Source organism: Octodon degus, unplaced genomic scaffold (assembly GCF_000260255.1).
Source record: "Octodon degus isolate 3935 unplaced genomic scaffold, OctDeg1.0 scaffold00184, whole genome shotgun sequence".
Classification (NCBI taxonomy): Eukaryota; Metazoa; Chordata; class Mammalia; order Rodentia; family Octodontidae; genus Octodon; species Octodon degus.
The window spans coordinates 2,408,370-2,428,013 of record NW_004524760.1 but is presented as its reverse complement, the minus strand read 5'-3'; the positions used below and the strand labels follow the sequence as shown (position 1 = coordinate 2,428,013).

Here is a 19,644-nt window from a genome sequence, read left to right as displayed (position 1 = left end):
TATTTATTTATTTATTTATTTGGTACAGGCTGTTGCTGTGTAGCTTGGACTTGTAGTGATTCTCCAGTCTCAGCCTCCCCAGTGCTAGAATTACAGACATGTGCCACCATGCCCAGTTGTAGTGGCCAGCACAGCACGCTCATGGTTCCGGGACCAACAGGGCATGCAGTGCTGGGGATAGAACTCAGGTCCTTGTGCTTACCAGGCAGGCGCTTAAGCCGCTGAGCTTTCTCCCCAGCCCCTATTTTTTCTTTTTTTACTTATTTATTTATGGTGCAGGAGATTGAACCTGGGTCTTAACATGTTAGGCAATGTGGTACCATTGAGCTACATCCCTTATAAGGTTGTTTTTAAATGAGCAAGACATTGATACTTATTATCAAGTAATAAATGTGATTGTTTTCAAGGTCTTTGTGTCCCTTAGATCTTGAAAAGTTGGCTAAAATGCTTGCCTGGTTCTCAACTCTGTTTTCAAGAGAGCTTTCCTAAGACATGATATGATCTGTTCTTGCATTGAGATCTAATGATTAAGATATTGAACTCTCTCCCAAAAAATACTTGAAGTGATATTTTTGGTGACTATTAAAATTTTGCATATCTTTAGTTATAAAATTTATTATTTATAAAACTTCATATATTTTCCTTTTGATATAATATTGCTTACTTTTGTAATAGATATTTTTATGGTATCATAGTTTCATATAATGGATATATTATTTGTTTCATATCTATTTTTAAATTTCAAAGTGAAAAGTCAGATTGTTGTATAATATAGATATTCTCATGTTATGCTTCTCTTCTGTTAATCAAAGAAGCAAAAAGGAAATTTGAAGAATAACTTCTGTTGATGACCTCATATGTTTTTAGAAATTGGAAGTAAAGATTAGACCAACCAGTGCTAATTTTTACAATTTTCTATAGTAAAAACTTATGTAACTTGACCTTAGTATGGTCCCAGAAAGTCTAGAAACAGCCTTGTTATGGAGACAAATGTGAAGAGTTTATTGCTGCAACAGCAGGAAATGCTTATTGTTTCAGTTGACCTGCACTTTATCTCAGTTGTGTTTTATCTTGAACTTTCATGGAAGTTCAGTTGTACAAGGCCAATTGTACAATAGAATACAATTTAGATTTTTAAAATCTTAAGCTGTTTTCTATTTGGTTGATCTTTTTTTTCCTCTCAGGGGTTTAGCTTGTAGATTAAGTATGATGTTTAGGGTTTAGCAATCAAAGAAGTAATAAACACAGATATGTATCTTTATGCTTTGGCAGCTTTTATTTCCTTTTGCAAGTTTCATAGTTTTTGTCTTTTTAAATCTTTTTTGAAAAGAACCTTCTTGGAGTTTGGTTAGAAAATTCTCATTATGCTAGAACAAAACAACAGGAGTATGCAGTTATTAATTGCTAGTGATTTTTTTATTCTTATGTAATCTGTGTTATTTTAAACAAACTAGCTTTTCTTATTAGCAGTAAAGATTTCATAGCAAAATTGATTTTACCCAATTATACATCTTAGTTTTTGGTGACCCAGTTTAAGGGTAAGAGGGTTGTTTGGTTGCTTGTTAAAATTTATTTGGATTTCTTACCTAAAATATAGTCATTGTTGGGCTCGATAGCATATATCTATAATCCCAGTACTCAGGAGACTGAGGTAGGAGGCCCACCATGAGTTCGAGGTCAACCTGCGTTACATAGTGAGTTCAAGGCCAGCCTGAACTACATAATGAGACCTTGTCTCAAAACAAAATGAAACACCAAACCCCCACCAATAAATAAATAAATTAATTTAAAAAATACAGTCATTGGGCCAGCTAGATGGCTCATTGACTAAGTGCATGCTTTGGCAAGCACAGGGACTAGGGTTTAATCCTGGTCCCGCATGCTGCACCAGGCCTGCCCCAGGGCTTGCTGAGCCGTGACCAAATCTGGGTGTGGTGGCTCATGCCTTTAATCCCAGCGATGGGGAGGCAGAAAACAAGAGGATCTCTGAGTCTAAGCTGTGTAATGAGACCCTGTACCAAATATGTAAAATGAAGAAAAAAAATTTAAAAAAATAACAGTCATCAAGGAACAAGCTCCCTCAACCTACACGATCAGTTAGGCTTTCTGAGTTGCATATTGTCTTTTACTCATTAAATTGTAACTTTCCTTTATAGGATTCTAATATAATCATGGAAAGATTCCCCACAATTGGTCAACTGTTGGCAAAAAGCTGTTCAAATCCTTTTATATTAGCATATGGTAAGAATCCAAGATATGTTCTCTCAACACACACACACACACACACACACACACACACACACACAGATCTATAGGAAAATAGAGCTTCTTATGTTAGAGGGTGGAAACTAAGATAATTTATATAATAATTTTTTTCAGCAGCTACTTTCATCATCTCATTTTTGGCTCATTATGAAATGACTGTACTAATTATACCAAATTAATTTGTTTCACAGTGTCATATTAATTCATATATTATTTCCCATGTTGTAAATAATTCTTCAGAGTCTTCATTCTTTTGTGGGTTTGCCATTATTTAGGGGTAACATTCTGGTTTTATCCAGGGTTGAATTTGGGGATAGTTTGGAGAGAGATTTCTTCACTAACTTTCTCTAACTGCCTACCCAATTTCATTTCCTTTTTATTTGTTTTTATTCCCCCATAGCCACACCACATGCATTGCAGTTGGGGCCTGTTACTGACAGTGCCTTTAGGCACTTGCATCAGAGCCTGGACTCCTGAGATCCATTCCTTTTCCCTCTCTTAGCCATTTTGTAATCTCACATCTTCCAAAGGCGGAGATAGGGAGTTCTCCTAGTACCGCCACAGTCCCCAGAATCCCCTTTATGAGAATACAGTACTTGCTCCACTATCTGATGCCCAGAAAGACAGGAGCCATGGCTTTTGTTTTCTATCATCCTGGGTCCTGATACAGGGTGGCACAGGCACTCATGGAGCACAGATGAGGTATGAGGCCTTGGCATAAGTGTATCACTAGAAGGTAACATATTCTATATGATTTTTTTTTTTTTTTTTTTTTTTTGCGGAACCAGGGATTGAACTCAGGCCCTTGTACTTGCCAGGGAAGCGCTTATTCCACTGAGCTATCTCCCCAGTCCCCGGCCCCTCTATATGAATTTTTAAAGCCAAAGATTATTTGTATAATTAATGACATTGGAACAAAAATAAAATGAATATTCCCTTTGCTTTTTAAAAGTTATAAAGTTTCCCTTTCCTAGTCTATCATAAGAGCCTTGATTGGAAAGGTAAAATACTCACACTTGGGCCTATGAGCCCACATGCTTAGGGGCACTGTAGTTGGGTTCACTCACTGCTCCCCACCTTCATCTGTCCCTATTTGCTGCTGGTTCCTCTTCATCCCCTGCTCCTCACCATGTTCAAGATCTTGATCTAAAAATGGCACAATGAATGTTGCTCGCCAGGGCCACACTTACCTGTCCCAATTTTATACATCCCATCTACACTAGTGTTTCTTAAAGTCTTTACCCGGAAATACATGTGTATGTGTGGATGTTTATTCCTACACATATGGCTATATATACACGTACACTTATATACTCACATGATTAAACACATGTGATCCCTGTTCACTGTGCTATTTGAAAAACTCATGTTCATGACCCAACTATGGTTTCAGTCTCTGATACATTATGTTCAAAAGTTTGTGAAAATGTAGAGCAAGTTTGATATGTTTGTTCAGAGATATTTGTTATTGGTAAAGCATAAGCTTATAGTTGCGGATAGGAAGAAATGGGATTAAAAATCACGGTGTGCTTTGTTTTGTGGAAGAGAACACAGTGGTGGTTTACTCTAGTTTATATTGCTCTCATTGTTAAGAAAGGCTTAGGAAACACCATTGATTAGATTGTAGATTTTAGATCGATCAAGGCAGTTGGTCTGTCAGGTGAATCTACTGAGCCTTACTTCAGTGGCTTTGTTGTGACATCCAGAGCTGCTTAGTTCCAGGTCAGGTACTGCCATCATCAGTTTTTGGACCTCAGCTTGGTTCTTACATTTGTTATAAAATCTCCACCTGAAATAGGTTCAGTCATCCCAAACAGAAAAAGAAGGTGACTCATCAAGTAGCTGTTCTCACCAAATGTTCAGCATTTTCAACATGGATTTGGTTAAATGTTGGAGGAAAGAATTATGAGCATGAGAAGGGGCCGGGGAGATGGCTCAGTAGAATAAGTGCTTGCCTGGCAAGTGCAAGGGCCTGAGTTCAATCCCTGGTTCTGGGAAAAAAAAAAAAAAAAAAAAGAATTATGAACATGTAAAAGGCTTTTAGTTTATAGAAATCATTTGGTACTGGGCACAATTATATTTTAAGGCAATCCTTTTTGTTAAATTTGTTTTTAACAAGCAAAGATATTTAGGAAAATTAGAAAATTGAGATTATTGACTACTGACTGTAGCAGTTATATTACCTTGAAAAAGTTGAAATTACTGATGGTTTGAAATGTGAAATAAAAAACTGATCTTGAGAAAACCAAGTTCTTTCATTTCTTTCCATCATTCTCCTTTGACTTTAAAAACTGCTGCTGTTACAAAAAAAGAATTGGCCACACTAGGGCAGAGTGTAAGTGATCCTGAACCCACAAGGAGAAAAAACCCACAGTTAAGTTTCACACATGGTCCTGGATGCTTGTTCTGTGAATTTAGTAGTTTGAGATTTTTTTTCTTAAATATGATTTAGAAGTTTTTATACAGTGTATTTGCTTTTTTTTTTCTACTTGATAAAACTTATACATTTTAGTTTTCCTTTTACAGATGAAAGTCAAAAGTTTCTGATATGGTGCTTATGTTGCCTGATTAACAAAGAACCACAGAATTCTGGAGACTCAAAACTTAACTCCTGGGTACGGGTAAGAGTAAATCTTGCTCAACACTGCTCTTAGGTAAACTGATTAAAGTTGCTACTCTTTCTTTTCCTTTTTAGTCATATATATATATATATATATATATATATATATATATATATAAAAATTTTTTTTTTTTTTTTTTTTTTTTTTTTCTGGCTGGCTCAGGTTGCCTTAAGCACGGGTCTGGTGCAGCATGTGGAGCTGGGGATTGAACCGCAGTCCCCTGCGCCTGACTGAGTTTGCCCAAGCAGGCGCTTTAAACAACTGCAGTAACCTGCAAGCCCTGATGTTTTAAAAACTTTTTCAAGCATACCTTCACAGTTTACATTATCTTGCTGAGAAGTTATCCAAGAAACTTCAGTTCTACAGGAATATGAATTCCAAATGATGTCAGTCCTTATGTGGATTTTGCCATGCAGACAAGACTAATAAGGCCACTCTCTGATAAGTAAAAGTATGTACTCCATTTCTTTTGCAATTGCTATACTTTGAAAAAGAATCTCTCTCTACCAGCCTTGTTAAAATCCTTACATAATTCCTCTCCAAGTGTTCTCTGCCTCTCTCAGAATCTGTTCTGTACTGAGTTTAGCATTCAGAAGTACCGGGAGAGTAGTAGTCTTCCTTTCTTGTCCTGATGTTGGTACCTGTGCCAGCCTGCTCACAGATGAGTACCTGTTGCCACTTGACCACTGCTGCTCACATTGTCTAATCCTTATCTGTGACACGAGTTGATAGCTGACAGCTGCCTGTATTCCCTCATCTGTTTCAGCTTCCTCTGGAAGGAAGGGTGAAGTGGAGGATGTGGTAAGACTGGGGGTAGCACCTACCTGACTATAGCATGCTGGCTGTTTTTTACTTTTATCTCAGTCCTGATGCCACCCCTCAAGACTTGGTGATACAAGGTTGAGAGTGGAAAGTACACGGAAATCTAGTGGTGGAAGCCTACAGTAAGTCTTGAGTGGTGGCAGCAGGACAGTGGGGCAGCAGAAAAGAACAGACTGGAGGCAGGCTCCACTTAGTATGCATATGGTTCTGATTAGTTGTTTAGATTACAGCAGTCACCCAGCCTCTGCTCACCACTGTGTCTAGCAATTTGACTGGTGGTATTGTTGCATTCACTATATTTTATTGTTGCAGTCACCATATTTTATGACTCCTTTGTTTTAAACAAAATTATTAACAGAGATGACAACACATATTTGTATTTTTCCATTAGATTGAAAGAATAGAAGGGACATGAAAAGTAAAAAGGATTGAGTAATGAAAGGAAAGAACATAAAATCTAATTTGAAGGAAAGTTAATGTAAAAGGCTGAAGAAAGGAATTGACGAGCAGGATTAGAGAAAAAGGACTCTATAAAAACAAGGCTGTAGAAATTGAATAATAAATTTATCTATCGTTTTAATTGTTGCTTTTATTGAGTAATATTTAAAGACTATTTGGCATATAACTTTGTATTTACTAGTTCATTAAGTCCCAAAATAGTTCATCTAATTAAGTGCTGTTGAATAAATTGGTTAATTTTCTTCATTTAGCTCCTGACTTTATTAGTCTATTTAAAAATTTCTAGCCTTGTAGTTTATTCTATGCTTTTCTTTAATTTTGTGCTTACTTTTTAATAAATACTTAAAAGTAGTACAAGGAGGTGAAATTTAAAAACCTTATTCCTATTTCTTAGAAATTTACAGATGAGTAACCAGATCACAGAAAGGCAGTGTGGCTGGGTTGCTGGGAGAGCTGTGTAGAAGTGATAGGGACACTTGTTCAGACCTGGGGTTTGGACATAATTTCCTAGGGGGAACATACTAGCTGAGTTCTGAGGGTTGGCTAAGGGAGATACCAGATAGAGTTAGGAAAAATATTTCTGTCAGCAGAGAGAAAGAATATACAAAGCATGGTGGTAAGAAAGTAAATGTTGTATTCAGGAAACTGCAGATGCTTGGAAATGTCTAAATTGGAAGCTTTGTGGAGTTGAGGATGAAGCATGACACAAGAGAGAGGGCCACACCCCAACCTTATGTATGATTATAAGACTTTTGAAAGCAGTGGGAGAAGCCATCAGAGTATTTAAGAAAAAAAAAATCTTATGACCAAGTGTGAGTATTAAAAACTAACAATAAAAGGATATTGATTTGGATGAGGAAAGGGGTAGCATTTTGGAAGCTAATACAGTGATTGAGGTAAGAAATCATGTAAGCTTAATTGGCATAGAGAAGAGGAGCAAGATTTAAAAGATATTTTATTAAATAAAGTAAATATCCAAAGGACATAATGGGCAGATTACATGCAAATTCAGGGAATTGTTGAACGTACTATTCAGTGGAGCTATTCAGAATCATTGAATGTACTATTCTCAAGACAGTGAACTGGGGCTGGGGGAGATAGCTTGGCGGTTTAAGCACCTGCCTGGCAAGTGCAAGGACCCGGGTCAGTCCCCAGTACTGCATGCCATGTGGGCCCAGGAACCCAAGTGCGCTATGCTGGCCACTGAAACTGGGTGTGGTGGTATATGCTTGTGATCCTAGCACTGGCAGGGTGAGACAGGAGGATCACTACAAGTCTGAGCTGTAAGGAACCAAGGAGATGGCTCAGTAGAATAAGCGCTTCCCTGGCAAGCACAAGGGCCTGAGTTCAATCCCCAATTCACAAAAAAAAAAAAAAAAACAAGTCTGAGCTGTGTAGCAAGATCTTGTACCAAATGAATAAATAGATTGAAAGATAGATAGATTTAAAAAAAAAACAAACCAGTGAGCTGATTTGCTGATAGGTTGAGTGGAGAATAGACAGCAATCTAGTAATGGAAGCCCACAGAGGAGGAGATACTAGAGCCTTGGGTGTCATTAGTAGGAAGTAGAAGGATGAGTCCAAGAAGTGAGAGAGAAAAACAGTGTTTTAAGAAAGTAAGTGGCCATTCACATCCAAACCTGTAGAAATGCTATCCAATAGAAATATAATACATAATCCATAGGTAAAATTTCCAATAACTACTTTATGAAAAGATCTTATTAAATATAATAAATACAAAATCCCACCATTTCAACTGAAAATAATAAAAACTATTGAGATTATAATCTTTTTTCATGCCATATCTTTGAAATCTAGTGTGCATGTTACATTTATATCTATACATCACACCTTAATCCAGACACTAAATTTTCTTAAGAAATTCTTAATTCATATTTAGATTTCAGAAAATTTATGATTCTACCCATTGTTCCAAATGCTTAGAATCAAATCAAGTGTCAGTTTTAATATTTAATTAAAATTAAATTAAACTAAAGATTCAGCTCTTGCACCATACCTTATTGCATTGATGTGCTCAGTAGTCACATGTGGCTGGTGGTCACTGTATAGCACAGGGCAGCCAGGACCATAAAAGCAGAAGATTGAAAAGCACTGTGTGGATGTAGCTCTTAAAGGAAGGGCCTTGGGGAGAGTAGTTTTGATAAAGGGTAAAGGGCAAATCAGAGTGCACATTAAAGAATATGGGGAAGTGAAGTAGAGATGATAAATTTTAGTTATTCTTTCAAGAAACTTAGTAATGAGAGAGTTCAGTGCTAAGCTAGATCTTAGAGTTGTGGTGGTAGAAACTGAGAACATACTCAGTATGCTTTTACTCAGAAAAACGTGCTAGAAGGCAGCAGTTGAGGGCTAAAGAGGTGAGGCAAGAATTTGCCCCATCATTTTACTGGGCAAGCCTTTTCTGACACATAATGTGAACTGATGAAAAAGATATATAGGAATAGCTTTTGGCAATCTAGAGCTAATTTCATATACTTATCGTGAACACCACATACATAATCTAACCATGTTGGCCATGAATGCAGCAAGACAGAAACTAGTTTGTTGTTGATTTTTAAATCAATGATACATATCTTGCATTTACTATATTTTGTCTTTTAGGTGATTTTTTTCTCCATAAATTTTTAGAATAACATAAGGCTCTAAAAGACGTGCAAGTTCTCAGCTACTATCCTTATGAAGATTTTATTAGTCATAATTTTATTAATATTTATGTTAGTCAATAAATATTTGATACTTTTTATGTGTTAGAATGTTTGGGTTTGTTTGTTTGTTTTTAGAGACAGGGTCTCAATTGTAGTGCAGCATGGCCTTGAACTCTTGGATCTTCCTGCCCCAGCCTCTCCAGTGCTGGGATTATAGCTGTGCATCACCATGCTTAGCTAGAATGTTTTAATTGTAGTCACAAAATCTTAGGTCAATCTGTGTTCCTGGGGAAATGTAAGTGTGATTAAAACAATTAAAATAAAAAACCAGAGGTTCTTCTATTGATGATAAAATAATTACATTACTAAATTAGAGTATAAAATCAGATTATAATTAAGTTTGAAAATGTTTGGCTGAGTTGTATTTTAGCACACAGAAGAAAGAAGAATTGTTTGATGCTTAACATGTTAGCATGTATTATGTTGGAAACATGTTACTAATTTTATTTGGAGTTTTGCTGGTAATCACAGATGTGCATCAACTGACATGGCCTCAGTGTCTACTCTTACAGTTTAGAGATGGCTTAAAGTCACAGGACTCATTCATTTGCTTGCAGAATGTGTGATTCTTGGAAAATTTAGTTTTATTGGTCAGTCTAATAAAAGGATACTTTTTGAGTATCTATTTACTGTTTTATAGGTACTAACTATGACAGAGGTAAGGGTATAGCATTGGAGCTTGTTGTAGTCAGAGTTGGTAAGGGAATAGGTTTAATACAGGTCACATTATTTATTTATTTTTGCATTTATCACTTAGAAAAAGCTATCAAGTATTTTATTCTACTTTATATACATCATAAAAGGCCACATCAGTTCTCAGTATATAAACCCTTTAAAAGTAGAGGGTACTGGGAAGGACAGACAAGTATCAAATGAAATCCCATAAGGAGGGCACACACGCAGTGCAGTGATTTGGAGGAGGAACAGGCAGATACCAAGCCATCCACACTTAGCTTGCAGCTATAGCTATACCATGGGTTTTACAGTCCTCTTGGAGATTTGTTCACAGCCCAGTTGTGCCAAGTTGCCATTTATTTAAAAACAAAAATCAGGAAATGAAACCAGAATAAAACTCTGAACCCAGAGGGCACTCTTCATATTCTAGCCATCTATACTCGCCATGAAGAAAAGCTTCAGTTCTTCACCCCTTTCTGTCTTCCTGCTGTCAGGGAGAAGAAAGAGAAATGGAAGAAAAACCCCACTATCCCAAATTCTCCTGTAGATTATAACTCCTTCTTGGTAGCCGTTTCTTTGAAGTATACTTCAGGCCTTTTAAGAGTTAGCTTCAAATTCCTAAACACATAATACTGCAACATCCTTCAATAGTAACTCAAACATTGGTTTGCACTCTGGGAAAATACAATCTTTAAACCTGTAACTGGTATCAGCAGATCAATATAAAAAATACAGTACCAACCTACACTGGTATATTTCCATATTAAGAACTTCAAAATGTACTTATCCCTGATAAGGTCACATAATTTATAGGATTATTTTATAATCATCTAAAAAGTGAAATGCAGGAGAGTGCAAGACATCTGTCCACATGCTAGAGACTCAAAGAATACAGCTGAGGGCCTGGATCCTATAGCAGTGTCCTGCAGGAGTCCAGCTGAAGACCTAGAGCCCATGACATTGTCTTCCATAAACTCACGTGGAAGCCTAGAGCCCAAGACATTGTCTCATGCAAGTCTGTATCAAAGATCTGTGCCTGGCAAGCGCAGGGTCTTGAGTTCAATCCCTGGTACCACAAAAAAAAAAAGGATCTGTACTGGAAAAGTTGAAAGACCAGTGGTGGAAGCAGTTAAAGTATCTGTGCCACCAGGCTGAGGGATTAGCACTGGAGCCAGGAAGCAATTCTTAAGGTAAAGACCAGAGTTCCCCTGAAAAGAACAGCAGCCATCCTCAGCTGCAATGAAGACCCAAACTCTTCCCATGATGAGAACAGCCAAGTTCATATCTGGAAGACCAACGTGACAATCTTCTCCAGGAGAACCAACAGCACACCATCTTCCCTTCCAGTTCTCTCCTTTTATGTTGTTGGCAAGAATCCTCAGGGGAGCCTTATTACCCAGAAACACTCATTCAGTTCAGCTGGATGTTACATGTTGACCATTAGTTAACCCACCAGAGACCTAAAAAAATCTGTTCTCAGAGCTTAAAATTGAAGCTTTCAGGACCTGTCAAATGTAGGCATTACCTGATGTCTCTGGGTAAGACCATACCACTATTATTTTTCATTCTGATAAGAAAACATCAAGATACCAGAAGCAGAAGTCAACAGTGTTCTAGTTGATCTATATTCCCTTTCAATGTGCAGTACTAAGCGGTATCCCAGTGGTATCAGCTTTCTGCTATTGTTTTATTAAACAAATTTAAATTACAAATACTAATAAACAGAAAAGTGCATGAAACATAAATGTCAAGACTATTAAATTGTAAATACCACCAAAGTCAGGAAATAGAAGAGAATATGTGACCATCTAGCATCAAGACTCTCCAAAGCAATAGTGCTGATCCATTTATGAAACGTTACTAAAGCTTATTTTCTTCTTACAATACTTCTAATGTTATCTTCAGGGACGGATTACTTGGAGTACACATCTCTAGTTTTCTTAACCATTGATTATTTTGTTAAAATCCTGTGCTAGGTATGTGCACATTCTTTGAATCCTTTCTCAACCCTAATATGTTTGCTTTTCCCATTCTCTGTACTTCAAACAGCATAGTTTTCCTACATCCTGCAGTCTTACTACACTGAAAACTTAAGTGTGCCAGATGTATTCACAAATTTGTAGGTTCTATAAATTTCCATTCCTCTCCTTGAAATGGTTTTCTACCCTTGCTAGCCTGGCCCAGCTGGAATATATAAGCCTAGAGGAAAAAATTACAGGCCAAATTTCAATAGTAGTTTTAAAAAATAGAACTTTTTTTGAGGGGAATAAATAAAAGAACAGTAGAGATAAGGTAAGATTCAGGGTTGAGGCCATGGATGCTGGAGATTCCTCTTCTACAGCTCCACTCTGTTTTTGATTTACTTTTTAATTAACAAACATAGTGCCACTATCTTTTTCTACCTATACTCTATTTGCTTGACTTTATATAACCTGAAGTGTTTTCTTTTTCTTTTTTTTAAGATTGATGCTTGAATTTTTGCATTTACATATGTACTGGTATTTATTTATTTTTTTTTCCAAGTATCTATCTCCCCGCTTTCTCCACCTTCTTAACAATACCCTGAATTTCCCACCAGTGTATTATTTTTAATTAGTGATTGGTCCTACTTGGCTTAGCCAGTAGAGCCTGTCCATTCCACTGTCATTGGTGCTTGGTTAAGATAGGTCAAGGCCAATGATTGTCCTAATCAGTTTTTCACTGCTGGGATACAAGACCTGCCACCCACAATTTAAATTAGGAAAAATATATTTTAGCTCACAGTTTCTAGAGGTTTTAGTCCATGGTTGACTGGCTTCAAGGCAGGGTGGCATGACAGTAAGGCATAGCAGAGGAGAGCTGCTCACAGCATGGTGGACAGGAAGTATTAAAAGACAAAGAAAGAATAGAAGAATAAAAAAGGAGGATCCAACCCACAGTGATCCATTACTTCTGACCAGGCCCCACCTCCTAGCAAGAAACTCCATAATCCAGTCACTTTTTATAAGTCCTGTTTGAGCACATAAGGCTTGGGGCCAGTTGGGGGAGGTAGTTCCCTAGATATAAACTACAATATTACACACCTGGCCCCTAAAGGACTCATGTACATCTCTTATACAAAATACATTTAGTCCATGTCTAAGAGTTGTCAGAGTCTTTACAATTCTATCATTGATAAAAGTGCAAGAGCAAAATCTCCTGAGGCTTAAGGCAAACTCCCAGCTGTGAATCCCAGTAAAGAGCAAGAGAAAGGTAAGCACTGCTGAAATACAATAGCATATGGTAAACATTCCCATTCCAAAAGGAGGAGCAGGAGGATAGAAACCAGTGGTGGACTTGGGTTATAGCTCATCAGGTCGAGCACCTGTCTGACAAATACAAGGTCCTGAGTTCCATTCCTGGTACAAAAAAAAAAAAAAAAGAAAAAAAGGGAAAGAATGAAAGAATGAAGGAAGGAAAGGAAGAAGGAACAAAGGAAGGAGAGAGAGAAAGAAAGAAAGAAAAATGGTGCTATAGGAAGACTGAAGCTCAAGAAGGCAAACATTAAACTCCATAGTTACAAAAGGAAGCTGCCCCTCTGCACTGTGCCAATGGAGGAAACAGTCTCTATGGGGCATTTGCCCTCGACCAGCTCCATGTCCATGAATTCTATGTCCCTGTCACCAACTCTAAGCCTACTGTGTGATTTATGTATGTATGTATGTATGTATGTATGTATGTATTTTATTGTATTTTAGTACAGGGTCTACAGGGTCTCACTACATTGATTGGACTCCTAGTGATTCTCTTGTTTTTAGCCTCCCAAGCACTGGGTTTACAGGCGTGTGCCACCATGTGCAGTCTCAATCACCATCTCAGCACGCCCCCAGGGGCTCCAGCCCCTGCCAATGCACTCTGCCTAAGCAGGTACTCAGTGTTTTCTTTCCCCTCATCATTGGTCATCAGAGACACCAACCAACCAAACAGCCTGATTGTGAATGAGGTATGGTGCCCCAGGAGAGAAATTAAGCTCAGGAGAATCAGATGATTTGGGAGAAATAACAGATCTGGCCAGCAGCATGAGCTCTTCCTTAGTCCATGTCTTCTGTGGCTATTGTAAACTGCAAAACAGCATGAGGTTTTACTCCAAGAGTGACTCCTTCATGGCAGGCTAGAGTTGGAGAAGAAATGCAGTGCAACACTGAGAATATTTCTTTTTCTTTTCTTTCTTTTTTTTCTTTTTGTGGAACCGGGGATTGAACTCAGGCCCTTGCGCTTGCCAGGGAAGCGCTTATTCCACTGAGCCATCTCCCCGGCCCCACCAAGAATATTTCTAAGACCCATTGAGGGAAGGTTATTTAGGATTGAACCACAAAACAATTCTACTTCAGGGTTTCCAATGGACCCTCCATAGCGTCTGGGTAATACAGCTGTAGAGTGGCTATGGCCTAGACATATACCACTCAAGAATTTTAAGCTCAGGCTGTGAATGACCCAGGCTCTCCCCTCTATAATGAGAAACCAGGCTTCTTAAGTGTGGTTTTCAAAGAGGTTGGATTTTAAAACTGCTGGCATGAAGACCAACAGTATACTTTAGCCCTTGCCCCACAGCTTACATTGAGCAGAGACCGGTGAGCTGAGTTCTTTTTCCATCTACCAACATAAAGGTGGACAAACTTGACTTAAACAGTTGCCATAGTCTCAGGCATACAGAAAGAGGAATTCCTGGAGAATAGAAGTACCTCACAAAAACACAGGCCATAAAGCTCACCAGAGAAAATTGTGACCTGTAGGATTCAAAGATGGCAGATTCTGGAAAGAAATCACTCATTTAAAAAATCACAGAATTTTTAATTGACTCTTTTTTTTCACTTTTATTCTTTTATTGGTCCCTTGAGTTTTGTTTTTTTTTTTTCTCCTTTTAATTTTTTAAAAATATTTTTATTATTTCTTTTATTTTGCTCTTTTTTATTGTTCGTTCTTTTTTGTTACTATAGAATAAACATAGTGGGCTGGTGAGATGGCTCAGTGGTCTAGGGCACCTACTTAGAACAAGCTTAGCAAAGCACAGGGACTGCGGTTCGATCCCCCAGCACCACATGCCAGCCAGCCCCGCCCCCTGGTGGGCTGAGCTGGCTATACACACACACACACAAATAAATAAAAATAAAAAAAAAAAAAAGAATAAACATAGTATTGGTCTGTAAGCATAATTCCTTCCAGGAACATGCTTGTAATCCAGAGCACTTGCATATCAAAACAATTTTCCCATGAGAAATAATGAAACTCAGAAGATTCATTCTACTACCAAAAAATATTCATATAAAAATGATTATACTACTCTAATACAATAAAAATATAAAGAAAATCAAATCAACCTGCATGTTTTTTAAAAAATTTTTTTAATTTTTTGGGCTGGCTCAGGATGCCTTCAGGGCACTTCAGGGCAGGTCTGGTAAGACTTGAGGATTTGGGGATTGAACCACAGCATCCTGATTGCTTTGATTAAGCAGTCACTTAAACAACTGAGCTAATAATGACAGGCCCCCAACCTGCACTTATTTTTGAAAACCTTCATGGCTGGTGTAATGGAGACAAGAAGAGGTTTATTATATAGGACAACTTTCACTATCACTAATGGGATCACTGCTATTGACTCAGTGGAATCTGTATGTGTGTGTGCACATGCACACGTGTGCAACTTTTACAAGGAATGTATCTAATGACACTTGGGTTTGCTCCTTGTGAGAATTTCGTGGAAATGTGACATTGTATTGTCATTAAACAGATTTATCACTTGCACTGCTATAGACTTAGGCAGGTGATGCTTTCTATAGAATTTTGCACTGTTTCCCACATTTCACACATCTCCCTAATGTTAGTTAAATTGAGGGATTCCTCTGCCTTTTTCTCCTGCTCTGCAAATGAGAGCTCCTTACAACCTCTTATTGTTCGGAAATGATTACCCACCATCCCACAGCAAGGAAAGAGAGAAGAACCACTGACTCAGTTGTGATCACATGATGTTTGGCATTACATATGGCTCATATTGTGAAACATCATTTGTTTATTGAGTTGAAATTTCTTAAAAATATTTGCTCATCTTGGGACATTCATGGAACAAGTTACTCACAAACCAATGTTTTATTGTACTACTAACTTCCTTGTACTTCTGTCTCAGTTACTCTTCTCTCGTTGCTGGGACAAATACTCAACACCCTAAATTAAGGAAGGAAAGGTTTATTTAGCTCACAGTCAGTGGAGGTTTCAGTCTGTACTCAGCTGGCTCCAAGGCAGAGTGGCACATGGCAGAGAGCAATCTTTCATAGCAGTGGCAAAGAACAGAGAGCAAAAGGAGGAGCAGCAGCAACAATGGCTACAGAGAGCAAGCCTGTCTCCCTTAGGTCACATTCAGGCTATCTGCCCCCAGGCTGGGTGTAGTATCCACACACATAATCCCAGCAGCACTCACACTCATAATTCCAGTGGATTGTGGGTTAATCACAAACTCTAGGAGTCCACCCCATAACTTACATGAGGCTTTGGGGGGACAACTAGACACAAACCATAACAGCTTCTCAATAGGATTTCTTATCTCACATTTCTTTTCCTCTTTCATTGAATAATAATAGTTCAAGTTTTACTTTTCTTATTCTCTAACTGCTTACCCCCATCTTTACTAGTATAACCGTTAAGCTTTATGATAATCTTTAAAGAGTTAACTTATGCTGTTACTGTTGAATATTGTTCTATTAAGGGAGGTAAAGTTGTGTTTCATTTACTAGATATTTACTGTAGGTTAATATATGATTTGAATTAACATTTATCCTATAATTATAGATCTCTTTTCTGTGTTTTAAGGTGGTACACTATTCTTAGGGTATGTCATTATCAAATTTGGCTTTGACATTGTTATTGTTGCTGACTTTATTATAGCTGAGGTTACATAGTTACTGATTTTAGTTAGTTTTCTTGGTAGGCTACTATCTGGATTACCTTTCTGTTATTAATGATACTATAGCCTATACCTGGAGAACTGGATACTGAGTCAAATATACTGTACCTTCCCCTGTGGAATAAATGAAGATGGTGGGATTCTGAGACAGAGGCAAGGTTCTATAGTTAGCTATTCCCAGAGTTCATCATGGAAAAGCAGACACTAACTAAAGACGTCTCCATACTGTGTCTTCCACTATAATCAACCCACAAGCCTCCACACAACAAACAAAAGAAGATGGAAACATAAGAAGCCAAAGCAACAAAATGCCCCAGAAACTTCCAACTCCCCTGAAACTGATCCAGAGGGTATCATGGGAGGAAATCAAAAGCCATGTAGCTTGTGTACTTGAAAGGATAACGGATAGATGAAAACAACCAAATAGGCCAACAGGACAGTGTCAGAACTTGAAGACAGGACTGTTGGCAGTGACCAAATATTGTGAGATCCTTATAAAACAAGAAAAAATGAAAAATCTGTTGAACAGCTGCTAGATGACACAAAAAAGACCAGGATTACTTGGACTTAGTGAAAAACCAAAGGACAACACAAATGGTATAAAGTCTGTTTGCAGAATAATACAAAACTCAAAATACAGTATAAGAAAAGAACTTAATTTACAGATAAGTAAGGCATGTAGAACCCCAGGTAGCCATGATCAGGAAAGAGCCTCTCCATGACACATCATAATCAAAGTCTCAGAAGTTCAAGACAAAGGGGCCGGGGGTACCCTGTATTTGAAAGTGATCGTGGGCTGCCTGTGCCCTGGTCATTGATACTGCAGGAAGAGGAACTGCTGAAAGCCTTTCCCCCTGTTTGGAAGGTCTACTCCTATCCTTGCCAGACCCTGGAGCTTTCCTACACTTCTTCCTACTTACCTTTTAGGTGCCTCCTGGCATCATCCACTTGAGTAAGTTGCTCTTCTCTCTGGCCTGGAGCAGGTTTCTGTGCCATTTTGAGAGCAAGTGGAAGCCTGCAGCTAACCAGAAGATAGCCTGGGGTCTGTGCCAGATGCTGCCAGAGAAACAGCAGATTCAAGCCTGAGATGGCCCCAACGTTCCTTAGATTATAACATTTAATAACAGTTGAATAAAACAGACGCGTCATGCTTAGATCTTCAATCTCTCATAGAGGGATCCCCTTACGATATCTGGTTCCTGGAGGAGTGGGTGAGGTCCTCAGATCAGAATGAAACTAGAGCCAGGCATGGTGGTTCATGCCTGTAATCCCAGCACTTGAGGAGCTGGGATAGGATTGCCACAAGTTTGAGACCAGCTTAAAATATATAGTAAGACTCTGTCTCTACAAAAGCAAAGAAAAAAAGAATGAAACTAGAAGCTGCTCATGGTGGCACACCTACAACTGCAGATCCCATTGGTGTTGTTCAGGGACTCGGGACAGAATGCAGAGTGAGGCTGCCACCTGAAGTGCGGTTGGCGCTGGCTGTCCCTGCAGCCTGCTCAGAGCATCGTGGAACACAGCACAGAGTGGGGACTCAGACGAGGCGACGCCAGCCTGTTCCACCAGCCAGGCCCGCCCCTAGCAGCACATTTAGCTGCCCTGCCCATCAGAGGGCGAATGCACGGAGGAGTGCAGCACCTTTGTGTTAGTCACCTTCCAAATGTGTGAGAATATAGGGGGATGTTTTAGGTTTAAACATTCCCAGATGACAGATAGCAGAGTATATGCATTTTCTCAATAAAAGGCATTTAAAAATGAAAAAAAAAAGGGGGGGGCGGGGGTTTGATCCCTAGGCCTGCCATGCCGGCCCCGCCCCCAGGGCATGCTGAGCTGGGAATTGAGACTGGGCGTGGTGCTGCACACCTGTAATCCCAGCTCTTGGGAGGCTGTAAACAGGTGGATCACTATGAGTCCAAACTAATAGTGAGACCCTGAATACCCTGTAGACCCTTCCCTAAAATACAAAAAAAAAAAAAAAAGTTCAACACAAGACAGGATCTTAAAAGTTGGTAGAGAAATGCAACAAATCATTTATAAAGAAAAACCCATTATAATTGCATCAGACTTCTCAACACAAATCTTAAAGGGTAGGAGAGCTTGGAGTGAAGTGTTTCAAGTCTTAAAAGTATTCCAACCTAGCCTAATGTATCCTACAAAAGTATTTTTCAAAATTAATGGAAAAATGAGATACTTGATGACAAAGGGCAATAACAAATTCATATCCACCAAACAAACCAGCGCTCCAAAAATTTTTCAGGTGTATCCTAGAAGGAGATAGAAGATAAAAAATGCCAAAAGGTCCCATAGAAGGAATATACCAGGGTGGGTGATCAATTAAGTAGAAGGAAAAGAAAAGGAATCAGCAATGGTAGGAATAAGTCAGCACCTTTTACCAGTAACTATCACTGTGAATAGTCTCAATTTTACAGCCAAAAGACATTGATTGGCACAAGGATCAAGAAGCAAAATCTGATGTTACACAGGAAACACATTTAATCCAAAAAGAAATTCATTGACGAGAAACTGATTATGGGAACAATTTAACAGGAAGAAATAACAATGATAAACACACATGCACTGAAAAATGGCAAACCCAACTTCATAAAATAAAGACATTACCGAACATTAAAAAACCAATAAACATCAATACAGTTATAGTTGGGGATCTCAATAGCCTATCACAAATAGATCAACTGGACCAACAAAGAAAAAAAAATCAACAGAATAAATCAGAGTTGACCCAATCCTTTGAACAGATGGACTCCATAGAAGTTAACAGTGTTCTACCCAATAAAAAATTAATACAACTTTTTCTTAAGGGCACATGGAACTTTCTCTAAAATAGACCACTACTGGCCAAAAAACATACTAAAGGAATATAAAAGAAGGTGGCATGGTGATGCACACATGTAATTCCAGAACTTCAGAGGCTAAGGCAGGAAGATTGCTGCAAGTTCAAAGCCAATGTGGGCTATAAAGTGAGTTGAAGGCCAGTCAGCACCGCATAATGAAACCCTGTCTTAAAAAAATAAAATCAAAATTATACCATTCAGGATTAAAGAACTGAACATTAAAACAGAAACACTAAATCTCCTAGAAGAGAAAGTAGGAGGATCTCTTGAAGACATAGGGGTAGGCAAAGAGTTCATGAACAGAAACCAAA

The 19,644-nt window shown here is 38.3% G+C and overlaps 1 protein-coding gene and 1 non-coding gene across 2 annotated transcripts in view; both read left to right on the top strand.

The window, feature by feature from the left end:
- The window catches only part of Fancc (Fanconi anemia complementation group C), a 292,800-nt gene that overhangs the window by 101,382 nt on the left and 171,774 nt on the right, over positions 1 to 19,644 (top strand). Inside the window, exons 3-4 of the mRNA XM_004643797.2 lie at positions 2,157 to 2,241; positions 4,792 to 4,886. Of these exons, the coding sequence (XP_004643854.1) occupies positions 2,157 to 2,241; positions 4,792 to 4,886 (180 nt within the window). The remainder of the gene's footprint in view (positions 1 to 2,156; positions 2,242 to 4,791; positions 4,887 to 19,644) is intronic.
- LOC111813373 lies at positions 17,250 to 17,383 on the top strand. The gene has a single exon (XR_002818655.1). It is a non-coding gene; the product is annotated as a small nucleolar RNA SNORA71 (small nucleolar RNA).